The sequence below is a fragment of the Neltuma alba genome, unplaced genomic scaffold, assembly GCF_004799145.2.
Source record: "Neltuma alba isolate B1F8T4 unplaced genomic scaffold, ASM479914v2 tig00007166_pilon, whole genome shotgun sequence".
In the NCBI taxonomy this organism is placed as follows: Eukaryota; Viridiplantae; Streptophyta; class Magnoliopsida; order Fabales; family Fabaceae; genus Neltuma; species Neltuma alba.
The window spans coordinates 51,606-78,032 of NW_021634695.1; the positions used below are offsets into that span (position 1 = coordinate 51,606).

The 26,427-nt window shown below is 34.2% G+C and overlaps 3 protein-coding genes across 6 annotated transcripts; 1 reads left to right on the forward strand and 2 right to left on the reverse strand.

Moving 5' to 3' along the window:
* Positions 1-848: 848 nt before the first annotated feature.
* On the reverse strand, positions 849-4,984 carry LOC114751943 (nifU-like protein 4, mitochondrial). The gene is made up of 6 exons (XM_028940649.1): positions 4,759-4,984; positions 4,022-4,183; positions 2,894-3,069; positions 2,169-2,272; positions 1,939-2,050; positions 849-1,306 (listed from the first exon to the last, which is right to left on the reverse strand). The coding sequence occupies exons 1-6, from the start codon at positions 4,982-4,984 to the stop codon at positions 1,238-1,240; spliced, it is 849 nt and encodes a 282-aa protein (XP_028796482.1). The 3' UTR covers positions 849-1,237.
* A 6,907-nt stretch (positions 4,985-11,891) lies between these two features.
* On the forward strand, positions 11,892-16,303 carry LOC114751947 (constitutive photomorphogenesis protein 10). The gene is made up of 5 exons (XM_028940655.1): positions 11,892-11,945; positions 13,792-14,069; positions 14,597-14,670; positions 15,510-15,657; positions 15,928-16,303. The coding sequence occupies exons 2-5, from the start codon at positions 13,865-13,867 to the stop codon at positions 16,023-16,025; spliced, it is 525 nt and encodes a 174-aa protein (XP_028796488.1). The 5' UTR covers positions 11,892-11,945; positions 13,792-13,864; the 3' UTR covers positions 16,026-16,303.
* Positions 16,304-17,100: 797 nt separating this feature from the next.
* LOC114751945 (membrane-associated progesterone-binding protein 4) lies at positions 17,101-25,814 on the reverse strand. 4 transcript variants are annotated; one of them, XM_028940653.1, is made up of 10 exons: positions 25,683-25,814; positions 24,690-24,747; positions 22,920-23,136; positions 22,635-22,711; positions 22,254-22,325; positions 21,918-21,955; positions 21,279-21,322; positions 19,239-19,285; positions 18,487-18,661; positions 17,101-17,625 (listed from the first exon to the last, which is right to left on the reverse strand). In XM_028940653.1, the coding sequence occupies exons 3-10, from the start codon at positions 23,016-23,018 to the stop codon at positions 17,452-17,454; spliced, it is 726 nt and encodes a 241-aa protein (XP_028796486.1). In that variant the 5' UTR covers positions 23,019-23,136; positions 24,690-24,747; positions 25,683-25,814; the 3' UTR covers positions 17,101-17,451. The 4 variants fall into 4 exon arrangements, with proteins under 4 accessions (XP_028796486.1, XP_028796485.1, XP_028796487.1 ...); XM_028940652.1 differs by having other exon boundaries at positions 25,678-25,814; XM_028940654.1 differs by lacking the exons at positions 24,690-24,747; positions 25,683-25,814 and adding an exon at positions 23,862-24,108 and having other exon boundaries at positions 17,101-17,404; positions 17,451-17,625.
* Between the last annotated feature and the right edge of the window lie 613 nt (positions 25,815-26,427).

Sequence of the window (26,427 nt, forward strand, 5' to 3'; positions counted from 1 at the left end):
TATTTGCATTGCTAATGACTTCATTATAAAGAATTTTGATTTTTGAGCCATTCCATTAATTGATGTCAACTTTCCGTGGGATAAAGATGATACGTTGTTCACCGAAGCTGAATAGACAATTGAGTGCATACGTGGTTAACTCTTAAAACCACAAAAGAACAATCTGTATATAGATTCTATATCCTTAATATAGAAATTAAATAATTAGTTGGCAGGGATTAAAAGCATTAGTTAACTTAATTACTTGTGAAAAATATGTTTCATTCATTGAAGGAAATTATTGTTTTTTGTTTTGGAAATCTTTTAATATATATACAATTAATAGAGTGAGAGTTTATGAAAAGAAATATAAATTTAGAAAACATAATGAATTAACATTTTACATTTAGAATCAAAGCAAATTCTAATTCTAACAGGACCATAAATTAAGCCTCATTGAAAACCAGAAACTTCACGATATATTTTTCATAGAACAAAAAATGTAACGAAGTTTAAAGACTTCAGGAATCTCACCTTAAGAAGTCCGTGTTCAGAATGACCTAACAATGACTGGAGAGTTGCATGAACCTCACAGGTGGTAACAGTGTTTTGGAGAAATCAACCAAAACACGCTTGCATTGATGTCAAAGGTTGGGTTACTCAAATTTCCAGTTTAAAGGGTTTTCGTCTGTGACATAACTGTTTCACTATTCTTGCCCTCTACGTTGATCTGTGCTACAGCATTTAACTTCTAGCCCAAGCTATTCCAAATACTGATCAATTCAAACAGTAAAAGTCTTACCACACTAACTACAAACAACGTGCTCAACAGACTAATACCACAACTGAGGACAGAAACAGTCAGCAGATTTGTAAGCACTGAATTCCTCTTCCATGTCATTGTGCTATTATAAATTTCTGACTTAAATATACATGTCACGTGAGATCCAAATGAGTAAATGGCACGCCATCGGAATACACCTTTATTTCTTTCATGTACTCTGGGTGCACCCAAAACTGCTTTTTAAGTATCTAATCTATGAGATTATACGCTACAGAGTAGGAAAAAAAAATCATGTGGTGTAGGACTCAAATGAAATTAGACACATGATCTGCTGCCATACTTGAGAACCGCCTTGCGCCTTTTCACAACCAAACCAGATGATGAAGATACCATTGCTTGGCACTGAAAAGGAGTATTGAATATGGACTTCTAGTCTGGCCAGTGAACTTGTTCATCTTAAACTAATGAGTCAACCTACTCCATCAGCCCACTTAATGCCGCTTCCTCAGATTCAGCATCAAGTTCTTGCTCCACGCCTTTAACCTGTAATTGAACCATTGGCGGTGTAAAGGTAAATCACCAATTTCTAGATCAAATAACCAGTTAGAAAATTGAACTCCAGAGATGAACAGATTGAAATAACTTCCAAAACTTGGATAATTTAGGAGCTCCCATATAAGTTATTCAATGGCGTAAACTCTGCAAAACTTACTATGTCAATTGTTCATCGCATGGTTGTCAAAATTGAAATTTATAAAATTGTACAAGTGTAAGAGTATGGGTTAAGAAAATATATCAATTAGCAGACTCCATTTTCAATAATTTCGTAAGCTCCAAGTTGAGTAGTTCATAAAAATCTAACAATGGGGCTTGTTTCATTGGTTTCTCCTCACCCAACTCAATTCTAAACAAGCCCCTAATAGAGGAAGGTGGTTTGCCCAGCTGTGTTTTCCCCCATTCACACTGCAAAGCCACAATTCTGCAACATCTCCAAAACATCCACAAGCATTCATGTTTCTATGGACATGCACTCAAAATTTACACAAGAATATGGTTATAAAAGACAATTCGCCTTCCCAATGCAGTATGACTGCCAAAGGGAGATCTCCAAGCTGGTTATTCATTTTGATGAATGCAGGAATTTCATGATAAAAAGTTATCAGAGAACTTATTACCTCTGGTACGTAATGCATCAGCATGTTTTCAATACCAGATTTCAGTGTCACAGATGAACTTGGGCAGCCACTGCACGCTCCTTGCATTTTAAGTTTCACAATTCCAGTTTCTCTGAAGAAAAGAGAAAATTGATTAAACATAAGTAAGAAAATATCAACTATATACATGTGTTCCTCAAGCTTTCATGAAAGTTCTTTCAAACCAATAAAAGGGTGCAAGAAGAACTTACTCATCAAAACCTCGATACTCAATGTCCCCACCATCATCTTGCACAGCTGGTCGAATACGAGTTTCCAATAATTCCTTGATCATAGCAACTATTTCAGAATCATCCTGCACGGAAACCATGTATACAGGTCAGTCAAGAGCCTCTCATGTGGTTAATGCACATTTGTCCGTCTGTCAAATACTCTTCATGCAACTTAGAAATGTTACAGCACATTCATACATTATTAGACACTGAGAAAGACTTTTGGGGTGGGGAGGGACTCATCTACAAGCAAATTTATGAAAAAGGATAACGCACCAATGATGAATTTTAGTGCTAGTTTATATTAACAAACAAAAAAAAGTATTGGGAAAAAAAAACAATTCAATTCTAACTTAACATCTCCATGCTAGTCCTAATTATAGAAATCGATTCTATTGTGATGCTACAATGACTCATAAGATGTGGTTAAATTGCTCCAAGGAAGAGTAGCAGGACAGGGTGGAGGTGGGAGAAAGGGAGGGCAAAGGAAAATGACAGCCTGATTACAGTCTCTTCCTCTCAAAAGTATGAAGTGTATAACTAATATAGTCAGCCAAGCTTATTAGTATGCAATATATACCAGAAAACAGAGTACTATCCAGATTCGACAATGTTCCATGCCTTGAAATGTAAAGGCAAAGAAAGAGCTAAAAGGAACAAAGAATCAGTTCAAAGCATCTAAAATCAAATATTAGAATATTTACTTCTTGAATAGCTGTATCCTTGGCCGCTGCAGCTTGTGAGTCTAAAAACAGTGGCTGCCCTGAAGAATAGAAGTCCATAATTGTTGCAAAGATCTCAGGCTTCAGGAGATCCCAAGAAAAATCATCTGATTTTGTAACAGTGACAAAGTCTGATCCAAAGAAAACCCGAGTTATACCTGCATTACAAGGGACAAGAATACTTTTAGGTTTAACCTATATAATTTTGATGTGTCCCACAGTGTTAGACAAGGAAATGCTGACTAAGATAAAGAAATTTCTTTCAATGAAATCTTTTCTCGGAAGCCACAGAGAAAAAGCAGAGGGAAGGAAGCTATTTAACCACCAAGGAAGTTGTGAAGAAAACCTGCAAGGACATACGACCCCATGAATTATAACCATGGTCATTCAGATAACAGAAACTCTGGGAAGACAAACATGTGGTTGACAGATCCTAAGTATCCTTCCTTAATAACAGATCATGGCATTCCATATTAAATTTTAATTTTTGATTAAAAGGTTGTTATCAATTATCTTTATCTTAATTGGTAATGTTTCCTCAAAGCAATGTAACCACATTACAAGTTCCGGCACAAGAGCCCTCTCACTGGCAGTTCGGCACTTCAAAATTTAAGCTGAAGTCCACTAAGGTCCAGGGAAGCATTTTTTTATTTGAGAGAGAAACATAAATATTCTAGTTCATGGATTAGCAACTATCTTAGTTATAGCCTTATAGAAACAAAGGTCTTAGTCTATTTAATTAATTTAAAATTTTGCAATTTAATATAATAAAATAGAGATTTTAATTGGTGTCCGCACAAAATAAAAGCTACCATGTAATCTATACTATCTTGCTTCTATTTTTATTCCCTGCTTCTATCTCCTCTATTCTCCTTCCATCCCTTGTCTCTCTTTCATTAAGTTATTTATATAACAACTTTTTGTGTCAAAATTGATTTCATTTGGAACACATTGATCCACTTTTGGTGGCGATAAATTTAAAGCAAATAAAATAATGATGATACAAGTGACAGACTGTTTAGAAAATGGGATGTTTTTGCAGGTGAGGCAAAAAAAAAAAAAGGTTCCTCTAAGAAGTAAGAAGCCAAAGATAACATAAGATAATCATACCATCTATTCCAAAAAGTGCTTTTGCTAATGGAGAATTCATAGCAGAACGAGCATTTGGAAAGTCTGCACTTCCAACTTCCATAACAGGCTTCCCAGGGTAAAACATTAGTGATGAAGGATTGGGAGTGGACTGTGTTTGGATAAACATAGTCCTCCTTTGACCTGTCCAAAGAAGAAGGAACAATCATTTTTAGTGCTCAGCTACCACAGCCAAATCTCAAAAAACTTCATATACCGCCTATAAGTAAAAACCAACAAGATTAGCCTTTTGTGTTGTCTCAAAGTAAATCATGACCCTAGAAATCAATAACTGACCGTAAATTGAATATCCTGGTTCACGACTAAGACGGGGTTTCAACTAAATTAGAGCAGTAAGGAGCACAAACGTCATTCAGATTCAATAAAAATATCACTATTATAAAAAATCATATCTGCTTTCGCTGCAGCAATTTCCATCGAACCCTATTTTCTCCTCAGCAGCAAAGAAAATGCATAGACGAAACTCAAATGACGCAATAAAGCTTTTTTTTATCATAGATTGAAGCCCCAGACACCAGAGAGTCTCAATTTTTTCCCCCCCATTGTGGGGACCCCTTTTACCAGCAATAAAACATGATAAACAGAAAGTCCTACAATCTGGTTTATTTCTACATATTCCTGAAGAGTTACTTTTGCCGCCAACACGGCAGAATGCATTTATTATCTCAAAGAGCATCTATCAGAAGACAAAAACGTACCACCAAAAGGAGTCCATTTCTTCCAATATAGAGAATCTACAGAGGAAGATTGCAACGATGAAAATCCATAGGCAGATGAAGCATTTCGGCTCCCTAGAAACGATGTCGCTGACGAGGCAAATCGAATGGGACGGCGAGATATGAATACGAGGCCATGTTCATTCGCAGCTGCTTTCGATGCATGAGCCTGAAGAACTCGCCCTGCTAATCGCCCAAAACCCCTCATCGCTGGTTCTCTGCAACCGCAAGCCTCGTTTCGGTCAGAAAGTGTTCTCAATCCTCAAATCGCGGTTCGATCGCCTCATAACGTCATGTTGTACAAAAGGAAACTTGGAATATTATTACGAAAAATTAAATACACTGCGATTAAGTTCAAAATTAGTGATAAATGTAAATAAGCTAAAAGACATATTTCCTCCCTTAACTTTAAACTTGATCCATCAGTTTTAAAAAATATAGTTTTAGTTCTTTAACCATAAAATTATCAATCTTAAATAATAATTTGTTTGTAACAATTTTGATTTTTTTAAGTATTTGGAAATGTTTTGCAATATCACTATTTTTTATTAACGGTTTTACGATAAAAAGAGTAAAAATATACTTTTTAAAAGTTAAGAGATCAAATCAAAATTTTATATAAAATTAAAAAATTAAAAGTATATTTTAGCTATATAAATATAAAGAAATTATCTTATCTGGTCAAAAAATAAAGAATAAAGAAATTATCTTATTTTTTATGCATATACAAGACCAAAATATTATTTTAATAAATTCAATTTAACTAGTCATGAGGCAGCTAACTACTGTAGATGTGAGAAAAATTTATAAATTAACAAGAAGGCTTATAATTTATCACGGTTCCTTAATTTACACTTAATAAGAATAGTAAAGTCTTGTAACTCAAATGATATCAAACACTTTTTTTTTCCCTGTAAGGGGTATAATCAACATGAGTCAAGAAAAAAAAACAGTGAAAAATACATCCACTTATAAATTTTGAATACACTAGCAGCATTATAAATTAAAATATTTTTCTAAATTTTAAAAATACAAAAAGATTACACTAATTTTCAAAATCTTAAATTAATACTAAAGAGAGTTTAAAATGTTAGTAATTTGACAATATTGATCCTTAGTTTTTAAAAAAAATAATCAAACTTCGTTACTACTGATTGCACCACTGACCAGTCACTAGAACCTTAGCACTGACAATTTGCCCGGTTGACAAGCCCCTAAAGTATCAATGTCGACAATAGGTGGCCATCAAACTCTAGCGATGGTAGCTTTTTTTTATTCCTTTCCAAATAAAAAGTAACACTGTAATATCACCAACATTTTAAAATATTATTTTAGTTCATTCATAAAAAAATTATTTAATGCTAAGTATCGATTAGGGATTTTGAAAATGGGTTTACCTTTTTTGGTTTTTGAAATTCAAAAAATATTTTAGTGAAAATTTTCCAAATTAATACCGTAGCCCTTGTAGTTCTATAAATGTGATCCCTTGTAATGTGAAAACTTGAATTCCTCAAAAGTATCAATTATATTTATACGTAGCCTTAAGCCTTGTGTGGTTTCCCCAAAATGCAAGAGACACAGGAGAACTTGTGACTCTACAATGCGAGCAATCGCACAACTGGGGATAACTTTGATCCGGCTAGAACCTTTTTGCTGAAGCTTTTGAATTTCAACAGCAACGATGACATGGCCTCTCTTTTCTGTTTGCTTTCTTTCACCTCGTTCTCACATCTTCTACTTTGATTACCCCTCTTTCTCTAGGCTAGAAGACTATTTGGATAGAAATAAAATCATGATTTTACAGTTTACAAAGTAAATATGCAGAGGAGTTTGTCTCGATTTATAAAAAAATGATTTTTAAAAGCACTTTTATAACCTTCCAAACACTCCCCATGGAGAAAATCTTGATTCTTGTGCTTACTGAGAAGGAAAGCTCTCCACCACATCTAGACAATTGCTGATCCACTAAGAAAGTCAAAATCTAAGAAGAAGAGAATGACGACTGAAAACGTTGAGCTCATGACAACTAATGCTTTTGTTAAGAGGGGGTAAAAATATCATTAGATAATTGAGTTAGACTCTATAAATAGGATTTTAGTGCATGGATTAAAGGTGTGCGATAATGGAATCTTCACCATAAAAAGGGAAGGTTAACTTGAGTTTCCCACCTTAAGAATCCTTAGGGTTATAAGATTTGTTCATCACCCTTGCATGAGAGGGATGATTAGTGTTAACCTAAATGGGTTAGAATGATTGTATGAGCATATACCCTATCATAAATAATACATTTGATTTCCATCTTTCTTCTTATTTCTCTCAAATCTTTAAACGGTGGTTCTTGGTGGTTTTTTGGTTTCACGACGTCGTTTCCAACTTTTTCTTCTTGAAGTCTTGCCACCTCCTTTCTTTTTTTTTTTTTGAACGGTGCGTTTTGAAGGTCTCCGAACCTGCCGCTTGGAAGCCAGTCTTCTTGTTTCGTCGTCGCTCAATTTCCAATCCCCGACGTAGTTGAAGTCTGTGATCTTTTACCACTCAATTTTTGGTGGATCCCAGATCTTGAAGCTCTGTTCTTGAATCCCCACCATTTATGTTCACGAGCCTGACCGAAATCTTGCAGAAACGTTGCGTTCTGTGTAGAAAATCGCCTTATTGATCTCTACGTTGTGCGATTCTGGTCTCCTGATGATGCGCCTCTCATACCAGATGGTGTTTGAGCTTTCTTGTTGCTTTCCACCATCTTGTTACAATTTCTTGCAACCCCGTCATGTCCTTCCTCAACTGCGCCGATCTTTGCTTGGTCTTACTTCCACCACGACAGGGGTGACTCTCAACTGTGGCTACAGAGACGACAAGATGAGAGCCTTTAAATGTCCATCTCAGACGATAAGTTTATGCATATATAGACGATTATGGGTTGGATCGTGGGAACAAGGCCATGAATGGTGCAAGTCCGTTAAAATAGTCATGCCCACTTAATTCTTAGAGCGATTCTTGCACAAAAGGTGTCTTAGAAATTTGCTGTGCATGTGTTAGTCACAGCTTTGCTTCATTCTTCATGCCAAATGCCTATTTTATCTACTTAGAATATGAAGATTTTCTGGGTTTCTTTAATTGTCTGGTTACCTGATGCAAGCTTGTAGATATGGACATTGGGTAGCTATACAAACCATTGTCTGTCCTTTCTCTAGTTAAAGGTTGCAGGTCATTAATAAAAAAAAAAAAGGAGGGTTCCATGAGCAGTGAAGATCACTTGAAGAGATGAAGGAGAATGGTCCACGGCCCATAGCATAATCTATGCAACTTCAACCATGAATCCGTTAACAATGGGTGCTGCTGCTTCTACCATTCATGTCAAGTGCAAAAGATGGATTCAGCCGTGCTAGTTTTGAGACAGCAAGGTATGATCAGAAAGTCTTGTAACATATGGATTTTTTTTTCAGAACGTAGAGTTTTGTTTGCTGGATTTAAATGGCTACAGTCACAAAGAGGAGTGTTGTGAAGATATCATGAGTAGATGAATGTGTGAAGAGGAAGTTCATGAAGCCAAGTTGAAGAAAATGATACTGACACAATTACCATCATTACGTTAAAGGATATGGCCAAAGCTATTTCACTCATGGTGGAATTGCATATTAGTGAAAGTCAAAGAGGAAGATGTCTCCATACAAATTTTATTCACAAAGTTTAAAATCATTGTAGTTTTAATTCTCTTGGGCTCCCAATTTGTGTTGTCAAGTTGATCACTTTAGTTAAGAGGTGTTCAACTTGAGGGGGCATGTTAAGAGAGGGTAAAAATATCATTAAATAATTGAGTTAGATTCTATAAATAGGGTTTTAGTACATGGATTAAGGGTGTGTGACAATGTAATATTTACCATAAAAGGAGGAAGTTAACTTGGGTCTCCCACTTTAAGGATCCTTATAGGTTTTGAGGTTTGTTTATCACCCTTGTATGAGGGATGATTAGTGTTAACCCAAATGGGTTACAATGATTGTATGAGCATTTGTTCTATCATAAATAATACATTTGATTTCTATCTTTCTTCTTATTTCTCTCAAATCTCTAAAGTTAACAGTTTTCTTTGCTACTTTAGAGAGATAGTTGATCTAAACCGTTAATGTGATTAAATCGTAGTCATCCATTTCAATACTCTTAAAACACCTTCAAGACCCCTCAAATGCTTCCATCTTCTTCAACTTTTTGGCATAGCTTGATGGGCAATATTCTGAGAGGCATGATATGATTTGAAAAAAACTCATTTTTTCATAAAATATTATCTTTTAGATTTTTTCATAGCTAAAATTACAAAAATCTCCGTTAGATGAATTTTTGAGATGTAAATTTCTCCCATTTAAAATGGATATTTTTTCCTTATATATGTACTACCTCTGGTCCTAATTATAAGATTTCATAGAAGATATAACATTGTACTTGTTTAATGTTGTAAAAGATGTAACTATTATATTTATATAATTACTACTACTTTCAGTCCTCAGCATATACAAAACTCAATTGACTAATTTGGAAATATTAAAAAAGTTAAATAAATCATTTCAAAGTATGATATTTATCGTTTTTTTTTCAAAATAATTTGTTTGACTTATAAATTGGTATATAATGATACATATGTATTTTAGAAAGATAATGTAACATATGTTATAATTAAGTAATTTTTTAGTCTTCTTAACTTTTTTAAATTAGTCAATTAAATTTTATATTAAGAATCAAAAATGTAATACTACTAATTATAAAAAATAAAAGTGTTTTGTTAGAATACATCATGACTTCCTCGTTGTTGGCGTTATGGTTGTTCTTCATTTTTGTTGCTTTTGCCTGCAAATTGTTTTTAGTTTCTAAATGTAAATTGCTCTTAGCTTCCGTGTATGTTCGCTTGCACTAACAAAGATCTTTTGCAATAAAAAAAATTCCAGGCGACACATATTTTGTTTTTGGGACAATGACAAAAAAAAAACTGAAATTTTATAAATGCCAAGTAAGGAATATCAACAAAAATTTATTATTATTTATAAATTCAGACTTGTTAATACTAAATAAAGTTGTGTTACCAAACCTGATTTGGGATTTTACAATTTTCAGCTTCTTTTTCTATTATTTTTCTTTTGTTTTTTGCTGTTAGAAGTCAATATTTTTTGTTGATTGTTTCTGTTTAAGTTTAGCCATGATTTTTTTAATTAGTTTTAAAAAAAATAAATATAATAATTTATTTAATTTTTTAATCTCTCCTAATTAATCAATTAACTAGGTTTTATATTGAGGAATGAAGGTACTAGTAATTATGTAAATACAACAAATAATCTTTTACAACTTTAAACAAAGGCAATATAATATCTTCTATGAACTTCATAAGAAAAAAATCTATTTTAATTAAATGGGATAAATTATCTTAAAAAAGAAGAATCCAAAAAATACGTTTAAATTTCAATATTTCAAATGAGTTTTATTTACTAAATTGTATTAGCAATTGATAATAGGGAAAATCCCAGATAAAGCCCTTCGAATATATAATTTCAGATTGGGTCTCGGAATTATGTAAATGACAGAAAGGGTTAATGACCCAATCTGTCATTTTTAAAATTAAGAGCAATTGACAATTTTGTCTTGATTGAGTAAAAGTGAGTAGTTATTCTCTAAACGAATCTAGGTAATGCTTATACTGTTCTAGTGATTATATGATTAGTTGTAATTAATAACAAGGTATCTGCTCATGGGGCATTCCTGACTACAAAAAAATGAATAGTTATTCTCTACACGAATCTAGGTAACGCCTAAACCCTTATAATGATTCCTTAAATTATTGTAATGAATGAATACAAATGAAAGTAAAAGTGAGTAGTTATTCTCTAAACAAATCTAGGTAATGCTTATACTGTTATAGTGATTACATGAATCTAGGTAACACCTAAATCCTTATAGTAAGTCCTTAAATTATTGTAGTGGATGAATATAAATGAGGATAAAATTGTCAATTGCTCTTAATTTTAGAAATGATAGATTGAGTCATTGACCCTTTCTGTCATTTGGACAATTCCAGGACCCAATATGAAATTATGTATATTCAAATGGCTTTATTTGAAATTTTCCCTTGATAATATTGGAAAAGCAAATAACAATATATTTTTTTATTCCTTTCTGATTTAAAATTTTAAAATTTTAAAGGTATTTTTTGAGATTTTTTCTCTTAAAAATTTCTATAATAAATATTTTTGCTTATGAAAAAGTCCAAAAGATATCATTTTTTTTTAAATGAAAAATGAGTTTTTTAATTCATATCTTGCGTCTCAGAATATTTCCTACCAAGCTATGCCAACAAGTCGCAGAAAATCACATCAACGGTTCAGAGAGAATGGGATACTGAAAGAATGGGATTCTGAGGGGATCTGCTCCGAGCTAGCCACACCCTCTGCGACCCTACCCATCTCACTCTCCACTCTTCAAATCTTGTCTGGAGCTTTTCCGTCTTCCTTCGTTCATGATCGTCATCACCGTTGCTCGTACTTGAAGCTCGAAAAGGCGCCGTTTTGCCTCTTTTCCGTCGCCGCCGTGCCTCTTTTCCGTTGCAGTTGGTGCCATTGTTCTTCTTTTCCTTCTCCTTAGATGTATTGGATTGTGTGGTAACTGGTAAGCTTGAGATTCCTCTCCCTCTCTACCAAATCCTTGTGTGTTTGGGTTGAGAAGCTTGAATCATTCTTCCTTCTGCGACTCTGTGAGTGAGGGGCTGGATTTGTTTGAGTGTATCTCTATTCATGAAATTGCTGTTTGCTCCAAGCCCTGTGACTCCGATAGGTTATTTGATGAAAGTGTCGTGTGTTTGATCTGGTTGATTCCGGTCCTTCCCATTTTTTCTTTTAATTTTGTTAGGGTTAGGGTTAGGGTTAGAGTTAGATCTTTTAAATGAAACCGGTCCTACCCAATTTTTCTTTTAATTTGGTTGGCTCCACGTTGTTTGATCATTTTCTTATTTATTTTAATAAATCTGATTTCATTCTTACTTTACGGTTTGCTTTTTATTCTTGTTACTACTATATTAGAATGCTTATCCGCTTTTGCTTCTGTTTGTTGCTATATGTCCAATATGAATCAGGGGCATCCAGAATGCCATGAGGAGCAGATGGTGGGATCTCTACTGTGATTTCTTTGATTAAATTAGGTACATTCTACTCTCTGCAGATGTTTTAAAAAATTATTACTGGTTTTCAATTAAAATCAATAAATCTTACTTAACTTTGATTTGGCTTTTACATAATTCTTCCCTACATCACAATTGTATACGTTTCCTAAAAAAGAGTTAAGGAGAGGGGAAAGGGGGTTATGCGTTTTGTTTGGTCTAAGGGAACCAAGGGATGCGAGGGGACGGGTGAGAGGGGAGAGAGGAGCGGAGCTATTTGCTTATCTTTTTATTTCAATTTGTTTGTTATTTATTACAGTATTTATTCTCGCTTTGCTCTTTCCCTCTCCCTCCATTCTCCCTTTGCTCTCTCACTCTAGCGTGCTTTTCCATCATAAACATCCACATTATAATCGATGATAGGAATTAGAGAAGAGATTAAGGATAAATGAATTTAGGCTAGAAGGTACAATTGTTTATAAATAATTGTAATTTGAGGCAAATTTAAAATATTAAATTACTTTTAACCACTTTTTAAAAATTTACAAGATAAAAGATATCTTAGATAAGAGATACATTCATGTATGAGATAGTAATTTTTTTAAAATAATTTTTAAACAGGAAATTGATTTTATTTATGTTCTCATTTATTTAAGACAAAAATTTAAAATATGATTTTGAAATAATAAAATATATACTGTTCTAATTAAATATGATTGGTTAAGATGAAAGTTACTCCCTCCGTTCCTTATTATAAGAGACGAATAACCGAATTACGTTGATCAAGAAAACAGTTAAAATTAGTTAAGAACAATTAATATGTAAAAAGTATAATTTTTTTTCCAAAAATGCCCTCATTAATAAGGAAAGAGAGCATGAAAGAGAACAATAGTAAATTCTTAAAAGAAAGAGAAGTGGGAAGGAGAGAGAGTGTGAGTTGGAGACAATAAATATGGGTAAAATAGGAAATGAACACAAAAAAGTAGAGACAACTTTTAAGTGTCTCTTATATTTAGGAACATGCTATAAGCATCAAATGTCTCTTATAATAAGGAACGGAGGGAGTACATAGTAATTCAAGTGAGATAGAATTTAATGTAAATTTTTATCTTCTTTTGTTTTGATTGAAGCAAGAAAATTGTAATCTTAAATAATATCATAATAAAAATGTGATTTAATTTTATAAAGTATTTTTTATTTCTTTAATCCTATTTTCTTAACAAAAAGTGTTGACATTAAAATTTTAAATATTAACAGTCCTAAGTGGATAATCTAAATTGCATGTAAATAAGATAGTTAACTCACGCACCAAGCGCACATTCTCAAATTAGGGTCCAGAGTTAAACGGGGGGGGGGGGGGGGAATAAAAAAAGAAAGTTAATTGCCCTTGTGAGTTGGTGGGGACACTCTTCTAATCTAAGGTTTATGAGCTAGGGTGAAGATAAAGTTAAATTATGTTCTGCATTTGTTGAAGCACTTAATTCATCTCACTTGAGATAATGGCAAGAGTTATGAAAGTTTTTAAATTAGTGACTTTCAGTGAAGGTTTTCAAGGGCAACAAAAGTTGCTGCCAAATCGTTGTCATAGTGAACTTTTAATCGTTGGCTGAAATTTAGAACATTTAATCCCAAATCTTTTGTTTATACGCACATTGAATATATAAAGAGAAAAAAATTGCATCATTGAAGTTCTACAATAATTGGCATGCAATTTATGAGAAAAGAAGATTTCCGAAATTGAAGAAATTCTCAGTACCAAAACAATAAGAGAGATCGAAGAACAACAGACGAATGTTGTGATAGAACTCTGCAATGTTCTGTTCTGGTTATGCTTCACCTGCAACTAATTTGGGACACGTATTTTGTGGCTTCATTTTTCTTTGAGCAGTGAACGCTATCTCTCACTTTGTGAGTGATTCTGCATAGTTGTGAATTGGTGGTGGAAATTGGTCAGTATAGAGATGATGATGTCAGGTGGGGGAGGAGGAAGATCTTCTTCAACATCTTCAACGTCCTCATGGGCACCTGCAACTTCTTTCTCTGCATCGGGAAAGAGGATTCAGAGAGAAATGGTAGAGCTCAACAATGATCCCCCTCCTGATTGTTCTGCTGGACCAAAGGGTGACAATCTCTACCATTGGGTCGCAACTATAATTGGCCCTGAAGGTCTTAACATTTGCTCCTTATCTTTAGATTGAATATGTGTTTAAAGTTCTTTGTTAGCTGTCTTCTTTTCCGCCTTTTTCATAGCTCTCTTGAAATATGAACATAGGGTTGTGGATGTTGGTTCCAATAGAATACGGTATGTGTCAGATTGTGATGGTTACTTCCACTAGATCGTTGCTAAATATTATAATGATTCAAGTTAATCAAGTTTACTGGAAGGTAGGGAATTTAATATCCAAATAAATTGAGAAATTAGAAGGTCGACTTCTAAATAAACTGTGACAATATCCCAAGAGAGAGTTATCTTTTGGTTTGTTATGAAACTATATGCCAAACATGTGATCAGGGTTGCTTATGCCTGCCAGACCGAAATTTTAACATGTTGAGCGAAGTTTGGTCTACCAACAAGGCCTGCATTCTTTTTAATGAAATTCAAAGCGTTTTAGTGATATGTGAACGTAGGTTATCTACATGTTGCATTGGCATGAGAAGGCAATCTTGATAAACTTTCCTTTTGTTCCGTGTAGGGACACCTTATGAGGGTGGCATATTTTTCCTTGACATAATATTTCCAAGTGAATATCCCTTTAAGCCTCCGCAGGTATATTAAGCAACATTGTTCTTTGTCAAGTAGTTCTGTTTAGTTATAATTGCTTTTTGCAGAATTGGAGTAATCTTATTATTTGGCCGGGTGAGGTTAGAGATAAAAGAGGAGTACTTCATGAGTCATGACTAGAGAAAGGGAATATATTGTATTTTTATAACTGTTTCAGATTGCATTGAACATGTCAATCTATTTCTCTTGTGTCGTTTTATTTTTCTTAAAATTTTTTTACTTATTCTTTCGGCTGAGGCAATAATTTCAAAATTTAGATTACTGAATTATTTTATTTATTTTAGCCTTTCTAAACTTTCAACTTACCATAAGATGGAGGAGATTGAAGGTCAAGGGAAGAGAAGAGAAATTTAATCATTGATTTATTTACTTCTTTCAAAGTATGCTTGGATTGAGGAGATAAAATGCAAACACTGTTCATTCTAATTTAAACCAAGAAGAAAAATGAAAAATGAAGAAGTAAGGAAGATAAAAAAAACCGTCCCCTTCTTTTCTCATCCGTCCTCAATCCAAACATGTGTAATATATGCCAAATTGTGCAACAAATGTGAATCAAAGGGAGAATCTAGATGAATGAGGGCACATAAGTTTTACCTTTTGGCTCTATACGGTGGAACTTTTACTGCCTGGCTTATGGGCTTTTTTTTTTTTTGGGGGTTCTATTTTGTAATGTAAGTTGGTTGAGTTTGGATTACTGAATGTTGAATGGTAACTTGTTAGTGGTCTCTCAAGTCTGGAATGTTGAGTGATAACTTGTTAGTGGTCTCTCAAGTTTGGTTTATTTGTTTGGCTTTGTTCCTCAAACAAGCAATCTTGGCTTGCAGGTCGTATGCAAGACTCGCATTTACCATTGCAATATAGACACTACTGGCCGAGTTAGTTTGGGTATATTGAAGGATGGTTGGAGTCCTACACTAACTATTACTAAAGTGCTACTTGCAGTTAGATCGATTTTGATAAATCCTGACCCTTGTAAGTCATCCTGGTTCCTTCTGAATCAATTTGACGAATTAATGGGACGTCTTAATTTTCTAAAAATAGAAGTTGAGATAATGCTGCACATTGTGTATTGCGACTCAACTGGATTGATGCTTTTTGTTTCAAGTCTTTAGTTTGAGTCAAGTAGATTTCCAGAGTCAAATATGTGTTAGTATTGGTGATGCCAAGGCCTATAATAACTTTTATACTGAGAATCTATGTCTGTCTTTGGAGTGAAGTAGTAAGATGTTATTGGTATTGCAGATAATGCGGTTGTCCCTGGTGTTGCCCACCTCTATTTGGGAGATAAAGCAAAGCATGATGATATTGCTGTAGGGTGGACGCTTCGATTTGCAAAATGAATGTTGTATTGTCTTATCCCATACATTAGTGTGCAATAACTGTGATCACATCATCACCTGTTACTATCACAAGCTTTGTCACAAGTCGTGTCTTGAGTGCACAATATTGCACTTGGTACAAGCGACAACGACACCAAACAGTGCATATTGTCGGGTAGAAAGTTTCAGTCAGCTTCAGGTTTTATTAGTCTGCATATGATTGTATTATTTCAGTCAATACATCTATCAGCTTCGCTATTTTAATACCTAGTTCTAGTTAAAATGTGATGTCTTGCTTCGATTGTAAACTTCCACTGCTTCACACGCCTTTTTCCCCTTGAAAGAACATATAAAAACAGGTAGTGCAGTAAATGGTCATGGCCGCAACATGTGAGTCGCTATGATTTATGGGGAAGATCAACAGCGGGCAAGTTGCAATGATGATGATTTTGAATGGGCATAAGACTCGTAGTGTAAAACAATACGGACTACAATCTCTGGTGCTAGCATTAAGAGGCAGCCCATTTAGGGATAAAGTAAAACGCATGTCCGTATGTAGTCATTGTAAACAATAACTGATTGAAGATGTGTTTCAAACTCTTGTTCAATATTAGTGGTTGCAGGCTTAACAGGGGCGGGGCCTAAGGGAGAAAACATATAATATAATACAAATAAAAACATTCATATAGCGTCTAATATAATTAAATAATTTAATACATTTTTTAATTTTTTAAATTAATCAATTGAGTTTTATATTGAAAACTGGAAGTAGCATATAAAGTATTGATGAATATGATAAGAGCCAATCTGGCATGCACCTTGTGTACAACTCTCAAATTTAGTTGTCAAGAATAAAACAAAACGAAGGGCAACTATATTCTATGTAGTTGAAAAACTACCAAAAATGGCATATCTCAAATTGCAAGACAAGTTATCATACCATGGGGGGGGGGGGAACAAAGGTTCCTGTATCTGCAATTTTTAGGAACAAATAAATGAATAATAAATATTTAAAATACAAGAATATATCTAGAACCCATAAAAAAATTGCGACCAAACCTCTCAACTATGAATGGTACAATTCAGGTCATACTTCTTGCAAAATCCCAACACAACTCAGTTGTCTATTAAATGCGACCAAATCAATCAATATATCAACTTATAGTAGATTTTATTACACTGTTACTTCATATGATCAATTTCGTTACCTTTAGTCTTTGGTCATTTCCTCTTGATCTCTCTTTTTGGGTCATTAATATTAAAAATAAACAGAAGTATTCAAACTCAATCCAGAGTTGCTCTATACAAGAATCAAACTAGATCTAGTTGATTTTCTATGTTAATCTCTTAATATACAAATCAAAATCCCACAAATCACACCCACCAATGAGTAATTTTATGTCCCGGCCAAACGAAAGGCCATAATAATAATCATCATCATCATATGTTAGTTCAAGACTTTGCACCTTTTGGCATGATAATCACAGCCAGCATACACCTCTAAGCCTGTTTGGCTCAGTTGATTTTCTTCAAAGCAGGCACAACGTTTACTCATTTTTCCAGTCAAAGCAATCTCAAGAGGCCTCTGAACAAGCCTCGGGAAGCCGGCATCACACCATACCTGATCACAGGTGCAATCTGTGTTATACAAGTGAGTAGATTCAAGTATACTTTCTTCTAAACATGAATGGGATGTATAATGAAGTATCAATTTACATTAGCCAATGACGATTCATGTCATAATAATATGACTTATCACACAAACCAACGTTTCATATGTTTGCATACAATTACAGGATGGCTGGATAAACCACAAAAATTATCTACCAGAGAATGTTTAATACCGAATTTCTAGTGAAAAAAAAACAGATCATTGGGTTTGTCATGTTTGAAAAGATTTCAATTACAAGCGTGAGCAAGTATTTAAAGAAACTAATGATTTCTAGTAAGATCAATTAGATTTCACTACAAAACAAACAAGTCATTTAATAATTAAAGCAACTATTAGATGCATTCAGAGACTTCCAGCAAGTTGAATATTCTCAGCACCTTTTCACTCAATTCACTTCTGATCGGTACAAACAAACACCATCAAAACATTTTCAAAGCTCAGATTAATTATTTCCAATACGGAATTGGGATCCAAAACTCTCTAAGAAAATATAATACATATTCCGACAATCCTTTTTGTAAAAGTGGCGACAGGATTTTAAATGTTTATACAACTTAATCGTGGCTGGGCACAACTCAGCATAATTGGCTGCTACCATATGGAATTTCTAGTTCATTCTTATAGTATTAATGCAAAAATACATGAAACCAAATTATGGCTAATATCTAATAATGCCACTACAGCTGAAAAAGTCAGAATTACTTAGCGGCTTATAATTAAAAATGAAATAAAATTAATAAACTATGATATTGCTTCTGGACTCCTTTTCAAAGCAGAGAGATATAGGCAGTAACGAAATATGTAAAGTACCTCTCCACCCTCATCTTGACTCCATCTTGAATTACAACTAGGTTGTTTAGACTCTTCGATCTTCTGCTTTTCCAAAAGTTGTGCGCCTCTAGCAGCCTTTGCTTCAACACCTTTCAAATATTTAGTAGGATGCCCTTGGCTATCATAGTATCGACCAACAACCTTACCAACATACCTACAAAACAGGCCCCAAAAAAAAAAGTGAGTGTATGATATTGTTATAAATCATGAACATTAAATACTGCGTTTAATTGTGGTTTTACTGATTCTATGAGCCACAGGGGCTTAATAATAATGGTTTGTTAAGTCTATAAGGCCTTAAGCGTAGTTAGGTAAATAGCTAGGGTGATTAGAGTTATGTTACGATGGCTGTCTATATATAACAGGGGCAATCTATTGTTATTGTTGTTGATTGTTGATGAATGAAATATTCAGTGTGAATTTTCTTCCTTCTCTTCTCGCTGATTCTTCCTCTCTTCTCTCTTCTCCCCCCTACCTCTCTCCTAATCGCTGAAATCTCTACGATACCTCATCAGATATATTTAATTTGCTTAAGCGAAGATAAGTTAGCAGAAAGCGAAAACATATCAATGTCAATTTAAAGAAAACTTCAAGATGAACACGAGACTAAATCATACTATAAATACAAGAAAAGCTTGAAATGGCCATAAAAGCCTTGCTATAATGGATGTAATCTTAATAAATTTCATTAGCAACTTCAACAATAGCTGATTGTAGAAAATATGACTCACTTGTAGGTTTTAAAGTAGAAGTTCCTCCATTCAACAATGCTCTTCACCTGTATGCACGGTATAATTAAATCATACAAATGAACTACCGAATCATCGCATGAATGCCAATGCATGTCTAAATGTGGATTCCAGAACCGAGACAAAAAATAGGTCTTATTTGGAGCGCCATAGGGAATAATCCATAAATGATAGTATAAAAAGCACTAAATAGAAGTAAGGCAAGAACTTTTTGTTCACACATCTAATAGCTTAAACCTATGACAAAGTCGTCACTGACAGCATTAGATCTCCTATTCAGGAATTTAATATTTGTCATCCCCTATTCACTTAATTAAAATCAACTTTCAGCAGTAGATTTGGAATGCACAAGCTATTTCTACACATCAAACCCAAGGGGTTTTGGCATAACAAAATAAATTAGAGATAATAATTGGCAGCATATAGCATAAGTTTGCCTTTCTTCTTTGTTTAGTTAAACTACAGAAGCGCAACAATTGTTTTATCTATAGGTATGCAATCTTTCCTCTATTATATATTTATATATAACACAAGTCTCCCTTAGTATCGAGGCTTCACACATCATTTGCTCTATTTGCTTTATTCTTTAAAGCAACAAAAAGGGGAAATTCCATATACTTGCCCTCGTCTTTGCCTTCAATTGCAAAGTCCGCCTAACTTATAAAAGTTGTAATTTACACCCTAATCCGTCAAAACCCATTGCAGTAACCTTCCACCATCTGAGTTGGATGTTAAATCTAACTTTGTTTCACTTATACAATCTCATCTTTGCCTTTGACTACAATGTCCCCCCAACCCAAAACAGAAGGTAACATATATAAATAACACCCCAATTTTCAATTATAGACATATTTGACCCCATAACTTCCTTATTTTCCATCTTACCTCTGTTCCTCCTTCGACTATGGGTAAGAATAGGTAGTGGAATCCTATCAAATTATATCTAGCAAGAACTCACATCAAAACTATGGAGAAAAACAAGAAATTGCCAATAGAAACCCTGTAAGTTAATGATGGACCGCCATGACGAGAGGATCATGTTTAGTAAGATGCATAAAAAGGGGGAAAATACTTTTTGCTGGGCAGAAGCTTGACTTGCTATTCTGAAGAAAGAAATAGAGAGTAGGGTAGCTATAGGATAGCTGTAGTCAAAGTCTATGAGTTGGGGCTCGTGAAACTCACTTTTGGGGTCCATAAATCGTTTCTTTTGGGTTCAGGAGGAGGTGTGGAGAAATTGAATTGTGGTCTTGGCCTTTTGGGTGGAGAGAGCCAACCTCTCAAAAGTTTGGCAAGTCTGTCAGTCGATTGTGTTGTATCTTGTTCTGTTTGTGTATCTTGTTCTATTCCTTGTTAGTTTGTAATCGTCACTTCTATTGTAGCTTATATAGCTTATGTATCAGTACGGCAAAGTCACCTATTCCCTGGTTATTCAGTAAAACCACTATCAATCTCAGGTGTTCCCTTGTTTATTTTTTACTCTTGGTCTTGTGGTAAGTTTCTGCATAAGAGGATCCTATCACATGAGCACTAGCCTCAGCACCACCATCTCATCATACTCTCATGGACCACCAACTCAACCCTACCTACACCCTTGAAGCCATAGTTCCCCTGGTCACTAAAACAAGGCGCATGAAGGATTTGGCAGAATCACATCCCTAGCTAAGCACGAGGCATCAGCAAGGTTTTCAAGGTGAAAGAACAATAAGTACAAGGATGAAGCAACTAACACAAGCTCAAACTACTTTGAACCTAAATGTCACACTCTCTCAAACCATTCTATTAACATGTAAATCTGGTTTTATCCTTTATTTACACAACGATCCGACATGCATTGGTTGCATGGGTGTCCTCTTGAGCCACTGAAAAGTGTCAAGCAATCATAATAAAGAAAAATCACAAGTGTTAGAATAACCAACAATAAGATTCATGTGAACCACGGCCAAGTTAACAAGACATATTTTTAACAAACCTACACTTCAACAACATAAATTATTAGGAAATCTATAAACCATCAATAGCTACCTCAGTGCTAGATAAACCACGCAATGAGTCTGTGAGTCCCTCTCCTGAAGAAGCAAGTAGGCAAAGAATTAAGACAACTTTCAAAAGTGGGCAACGCGTTAGACATCTACAATGTTTTGGCAAAAGAAAAAAATTGCTTCTTGGTGCAGCAATGGTAAGTTCTATTTGCAAACACCACAGCAAAACCACAATAAAAGATAGTTGCAAAAGCATTTATAATGCTTTATGCACACCTTTCAAGGAGTGTTGACGTATAATATGTTCTTTGTTATTTAGCAGCAGTGATTTTCCTCCTTCATGTTATGATGTTTTCCTCATCTTAAAAATAAAAATGAAAATCAATAAATTCAAAAATGTAAATTCAGGAAAAGCCAAAGGGGAAAAAGATCACATCATACAAAACAAAATTTCCATTATTAAGAAGGTGAATCTAGAACAAGATACTAATATAAAAGCTGAGGAAAGAAACAGTCTTATTGCATTTAAATGCAACTTGTTATACGAAGTAACTATACTCTTTCAGGTAGTCAACACAACATAAGAAGAGTCATTCACGTTTCATGCTTCTGCTTAAATTCAAGAGTTGCATTATTCATTCATTCAAAAGATCAAATCAAACCAGCGCATCTAGTTATTTACCTGTGAAGTTCCCAGAGACAAATGCACGAGAAGCGTCCCTGAATTTATTGAAAATTTTGAAGGCAAAACTATCAGTACTTATTCAGCATGAAAACATACAGCTAAATAAGCATTAAACAAACTTAACATTGATTAAGTAATATTAAAATTTCCGTTGGAGTCTCATTGACTCTTGCTAAGCTTTTCTAATAACAATTCCTATTAAACTTAACAAGCTTCTTGTCATTGCTAGTTCAGTTTTTGGATTGACTTATTTTTTAAGAAAAAATGTAATTATTTACATCAGATAAGCAAGAACATGTACTTTAAGTTTTTAGGAGAGGATAACGACCATACCTTCCAGCAAAATGATTGTATCCGCCTCCTGAACCATAATGAGATTTTCCTTTTGTTACATCAAACACAGATCTATCCAAAATCGAAGATATAACATCATAGTCAACAAATAGGACTCAACAAATAGTCAACAGAATCAAACGACAGTCAGCTCTCAACAACACATCAATAAGCCAGGTCAGGAATCCCAACCTTACAATTAACCACCTATTCCCAACCAATCCTGTGTGCACGCACACGAAAAAGCAAACAGCAACAGTTAATGAAGAATCCTATATTTCGGCTCACCAATGCAAGTAGTTCCAGACAGACGTTGTTTATATTGATATCAGCACCCATTACTATCCCACAAACAACACAAAGAGGAAAATAGAAGAATACCCGATAATTCCTAGAAGGATTGGCAAACTCTCATCGGTTCCATTGTACAACGCAAGTTCTTCAGGACTGAACAATCTCTAGAAACACAGAGCACAGAGTCAAAATCATTGACTCAATCTACTGAGTGATAGAAAATGATTTCACTTAAATAGGTCAGAAATAATCAAGAAAATATAAACGACATTTTCGAATGACACCAGCATTGGAAAAAGAAGAAGGATTCCTTACCAACACTCTATTAGTAAACAAAGAATAATCAAAGATGCGGGAATTCTGCATACTAACCTGTCCAGAGTTGAATTTGAAGTGAAAAGTTAAAAAAGCAATAAGAGCAACGAAAACAGTAATCCCCAGAAAAGGGAACGTTGCCATCTTCCCCACCATGAAATCTACTTCTCCGAACAAATTCCTTGCAAAGTGCGCAATTTCATACACCAAAAGGCACAGCCTAGGCCCATATGTTATGAATATGATCGCGACAAAGTAGGCTGGCTACCAGGGCCTGTGAAAATGAGACAGAATGGATCTGTGAGACTGAAAATAAATTTTATGTCTAATCAATATAACTAATAAATCACAATAACAAGTAAGCCGGGCCAGTTACGAATCGGAGCTCCCCTTTGCCTTCATGGTTTATAGCAACAGTAATGGCTCAACAAACTGTGGCAGCCCACAATAGTGAACACAATTCTTGTTCAAGTGAATGAGTTGTGTGCCTTACTCAAGAGAACGCAGTACTTGTTGCACAATCACATCACATCACAAGCGGTTTCAAATTTTGAAATTTCATCGACCAGTTTCTCTTTCTTTCATTTTCTTTCATCTCAATTTTTCTTCATCTCTCTCTCTTTAAAGCAATGACTACTCATTTTCTCTCCCTTCCTTCTCACTTTTTTAACCGGAATCCCAATCTCTCGTCTTTGTATCCACCATCAAAAATGTATCTCCGTCATCAACCTACCATGTTAATATAAATTTTTTTCTTTTTTTGTTTTAAAAAAGAAAAGAAAACCACTGAACCAGTATAAAAAATAAATAGCAAAGAGCAAACCACTGAACCATTCGAACTAGCAATCAGCAAAGAGCAAACCATAGATTGCTCCAAAACAAATACTCAGATTACTCATGGCAAAATAACAAACCATTACAGTAAACTCATATTCAGAGTCAGATTACTCAAAAATTGAGTTTAAAATTGGAGTCTTGAGAAGATCATAGGAGACGAACCATGAGGGCAAGAAGAGGAGGATGTCCCGCTTGCAATGAGAGGAGAGATGGAGCTCGAGCTCAAGCTCTATCTGGTTATTCACTTTTTGCTGAAGCTAGACAAGGGAAAAGCCGAAGGGGGAAGAGGGAATGAGTGAGGAGAGATAGAGTAGAGCTTGTCAGCTCCAACTCGATTTGGCACCAGCGGATCTGCTTCCCCGAAGATAAAATAAGCAAAACAATTTAGCCCAAACCTTTAATAACCTTGAAGCACTGTACAAACCAATAGCAGGGCCTCAAGTTTAGCAGTCACCTGTCATATTTAACATGGAACTGATTGATCATTTTTCTAAAGATCAGGATCTTCTCTTCTGAAGAAAAGGACTTAGACATTAAAGGAAAAGAAATATATTAAGAAAGAAAAAAAACATAAGCCAGGACGATTCCACAGGCTAAGGGCAAAAAAAAAAAAAAAAACTCCTCCGGTCCTTAATGTAAGACTCATTTAACTAATTTGATTAGATTAAAGAAGTTAGGTAAGTTAGTTAATTATAAGAAAAGTGACACATTTTTCCTAAAACACCATAATCATCTTTCTTAATACCCCATCTCTTTCTTCTACTTGATTATGGTTGAGGGAGTATTTATAAAGGTAATTTAGAGAAAATTGATAAATATAAGAAATGAGTTTTATATTTAGGACTAAAATCAATTCAAGAATTAGGTCCTATATTAAGGACCGGAGGAGTATATATAATTATATATATATATATACACAGAGAGAGAGAGAGAGAGAGAGAGAGAGGCGCACACACGCAAATAAGTATATAAAGGTAAAGTCATGCTTACGAGTACGTAGCAAGCAGTGGTACGGTACCACCAATGTTGAAAGCATTCCACAAAAAATCTACACAGAAATGAAGAAAAGAAAATCATTTATACGATTAGAATACAACAATAAAACAAGCCCTATAGTTTACACCAAGAACTAAGATAAAATTCAGGTTACTTCATCTAGGAGAAGCAACAAAATAAAAATCATTTTCATGGGGGAGTTAATATATTCCTTTGCATTATACAATGATAAAATTTTGTTCAGGATAGCGGAGATTGTGTCATTCTAATTCTTCTAAATAGCTATACATCTAAACCATTGTTGTTTTATAGATTAAAAAGTGTGATCATCGTCAGACTTCAGTTTTATTCATATCATTTTAAGTAGAAATTTAAAAAAATCATAAAAATGAAAATCTCATGCAAAAAGTTTCTTTTACTTCCGTTTCTTCTCTCTCGCATCCAGCATGCAAAAGCATATACTGTCTGCACCCTCAGTCTATTCATAATGCTAAACCACTTGCTTTCTGTTAAGTGTTCTATTTCCATTAAAAAAAATGTTCTATTAGAGAGAGATGAAACCTAATGTGTTGAAAAACTAACCCTACTGATTCACTTTCAGGTTTAGAACCTAACTCGATAGAAATTTATGGGTGATACTGGCAACCAAAACATGTTTAAGTTAAGGCTGCAAAGCGGACCCCAGCATTTATCTTTGCACCTTGCATTAGGTCACTGATAATTAAGTTTATACAGAGCCTTAATACTAGTGCATCGTTGAATCAAAATATGATGCAAGAAGATTAATAGAAAAACCACAGAAACATCCGAATTCAGGTAGAAAAGATATTAAGATAAAACGAAATGCTGAAACAATATGCAATAAAATCAAAGCAAAAAAAAAAAAAAGAAAAGAGCGACAGGTCTTTCTGCCGGAATTGTAGAAAAGAAATACAAGAAGTAGTCGGTAGACTGGACTCGACAAAATTTTCTTTGCTTTTACCAAACCTGACTGAAGCCCTCAAGCAGCGCAGCTGTCCATTAACTCGTGAAGGCTATAGAGATCGGAATCCGTCTTGGCGCGGAAGGTCTGAGGGAAGAGAACTATTTGTAGTCGTTTGACGATCTTGGGGTCCCGCGCCCACCAAAGTCGGCAGTTCGATTTGACCGTTGTAATTAGGGTTTTACTGTGGCGTGTGCAAAATCCGAGCGGAACTCGAAATGGTCCGGTGTAATCAGACTAATGGTGTGTTTGGATGAAACCAAACCGTGGTTTGGAAAAGTGATTCTGGAGAATAGATTCTGTGGAGAATAGATTCTGAGAAAAAGTGATTCTGAGAAGTGAAAGTGTTTGGATAGTTATTACCAGAAGTGCTTTTTACATGTGGAAATTACCAAAAAGGGTATAAGTTAATATGATAATTATATAAGGGATAGATTTTATGATTTATTTTGATTTGAAGAAATAAAATTGTTAATGAAATAATTTTTACTAACATAATTAATAATATATAAGATAATATAATTAATACATAATTAATATGTGTACATATATTTATAAAACATAATATTAAATATGTTTATAGAAAAATGATTTTTTTTATAACAGAAAAATATTAATTTTGTTTAAAGATTGTAAACGTGAAATCCCATAACATTTTTTCACAACTACTTTTTGTAATAACATACTACATGTATAATAACCTCTGATGTTTAATACAATTAATTAATTAATTGTCACCACACATATATA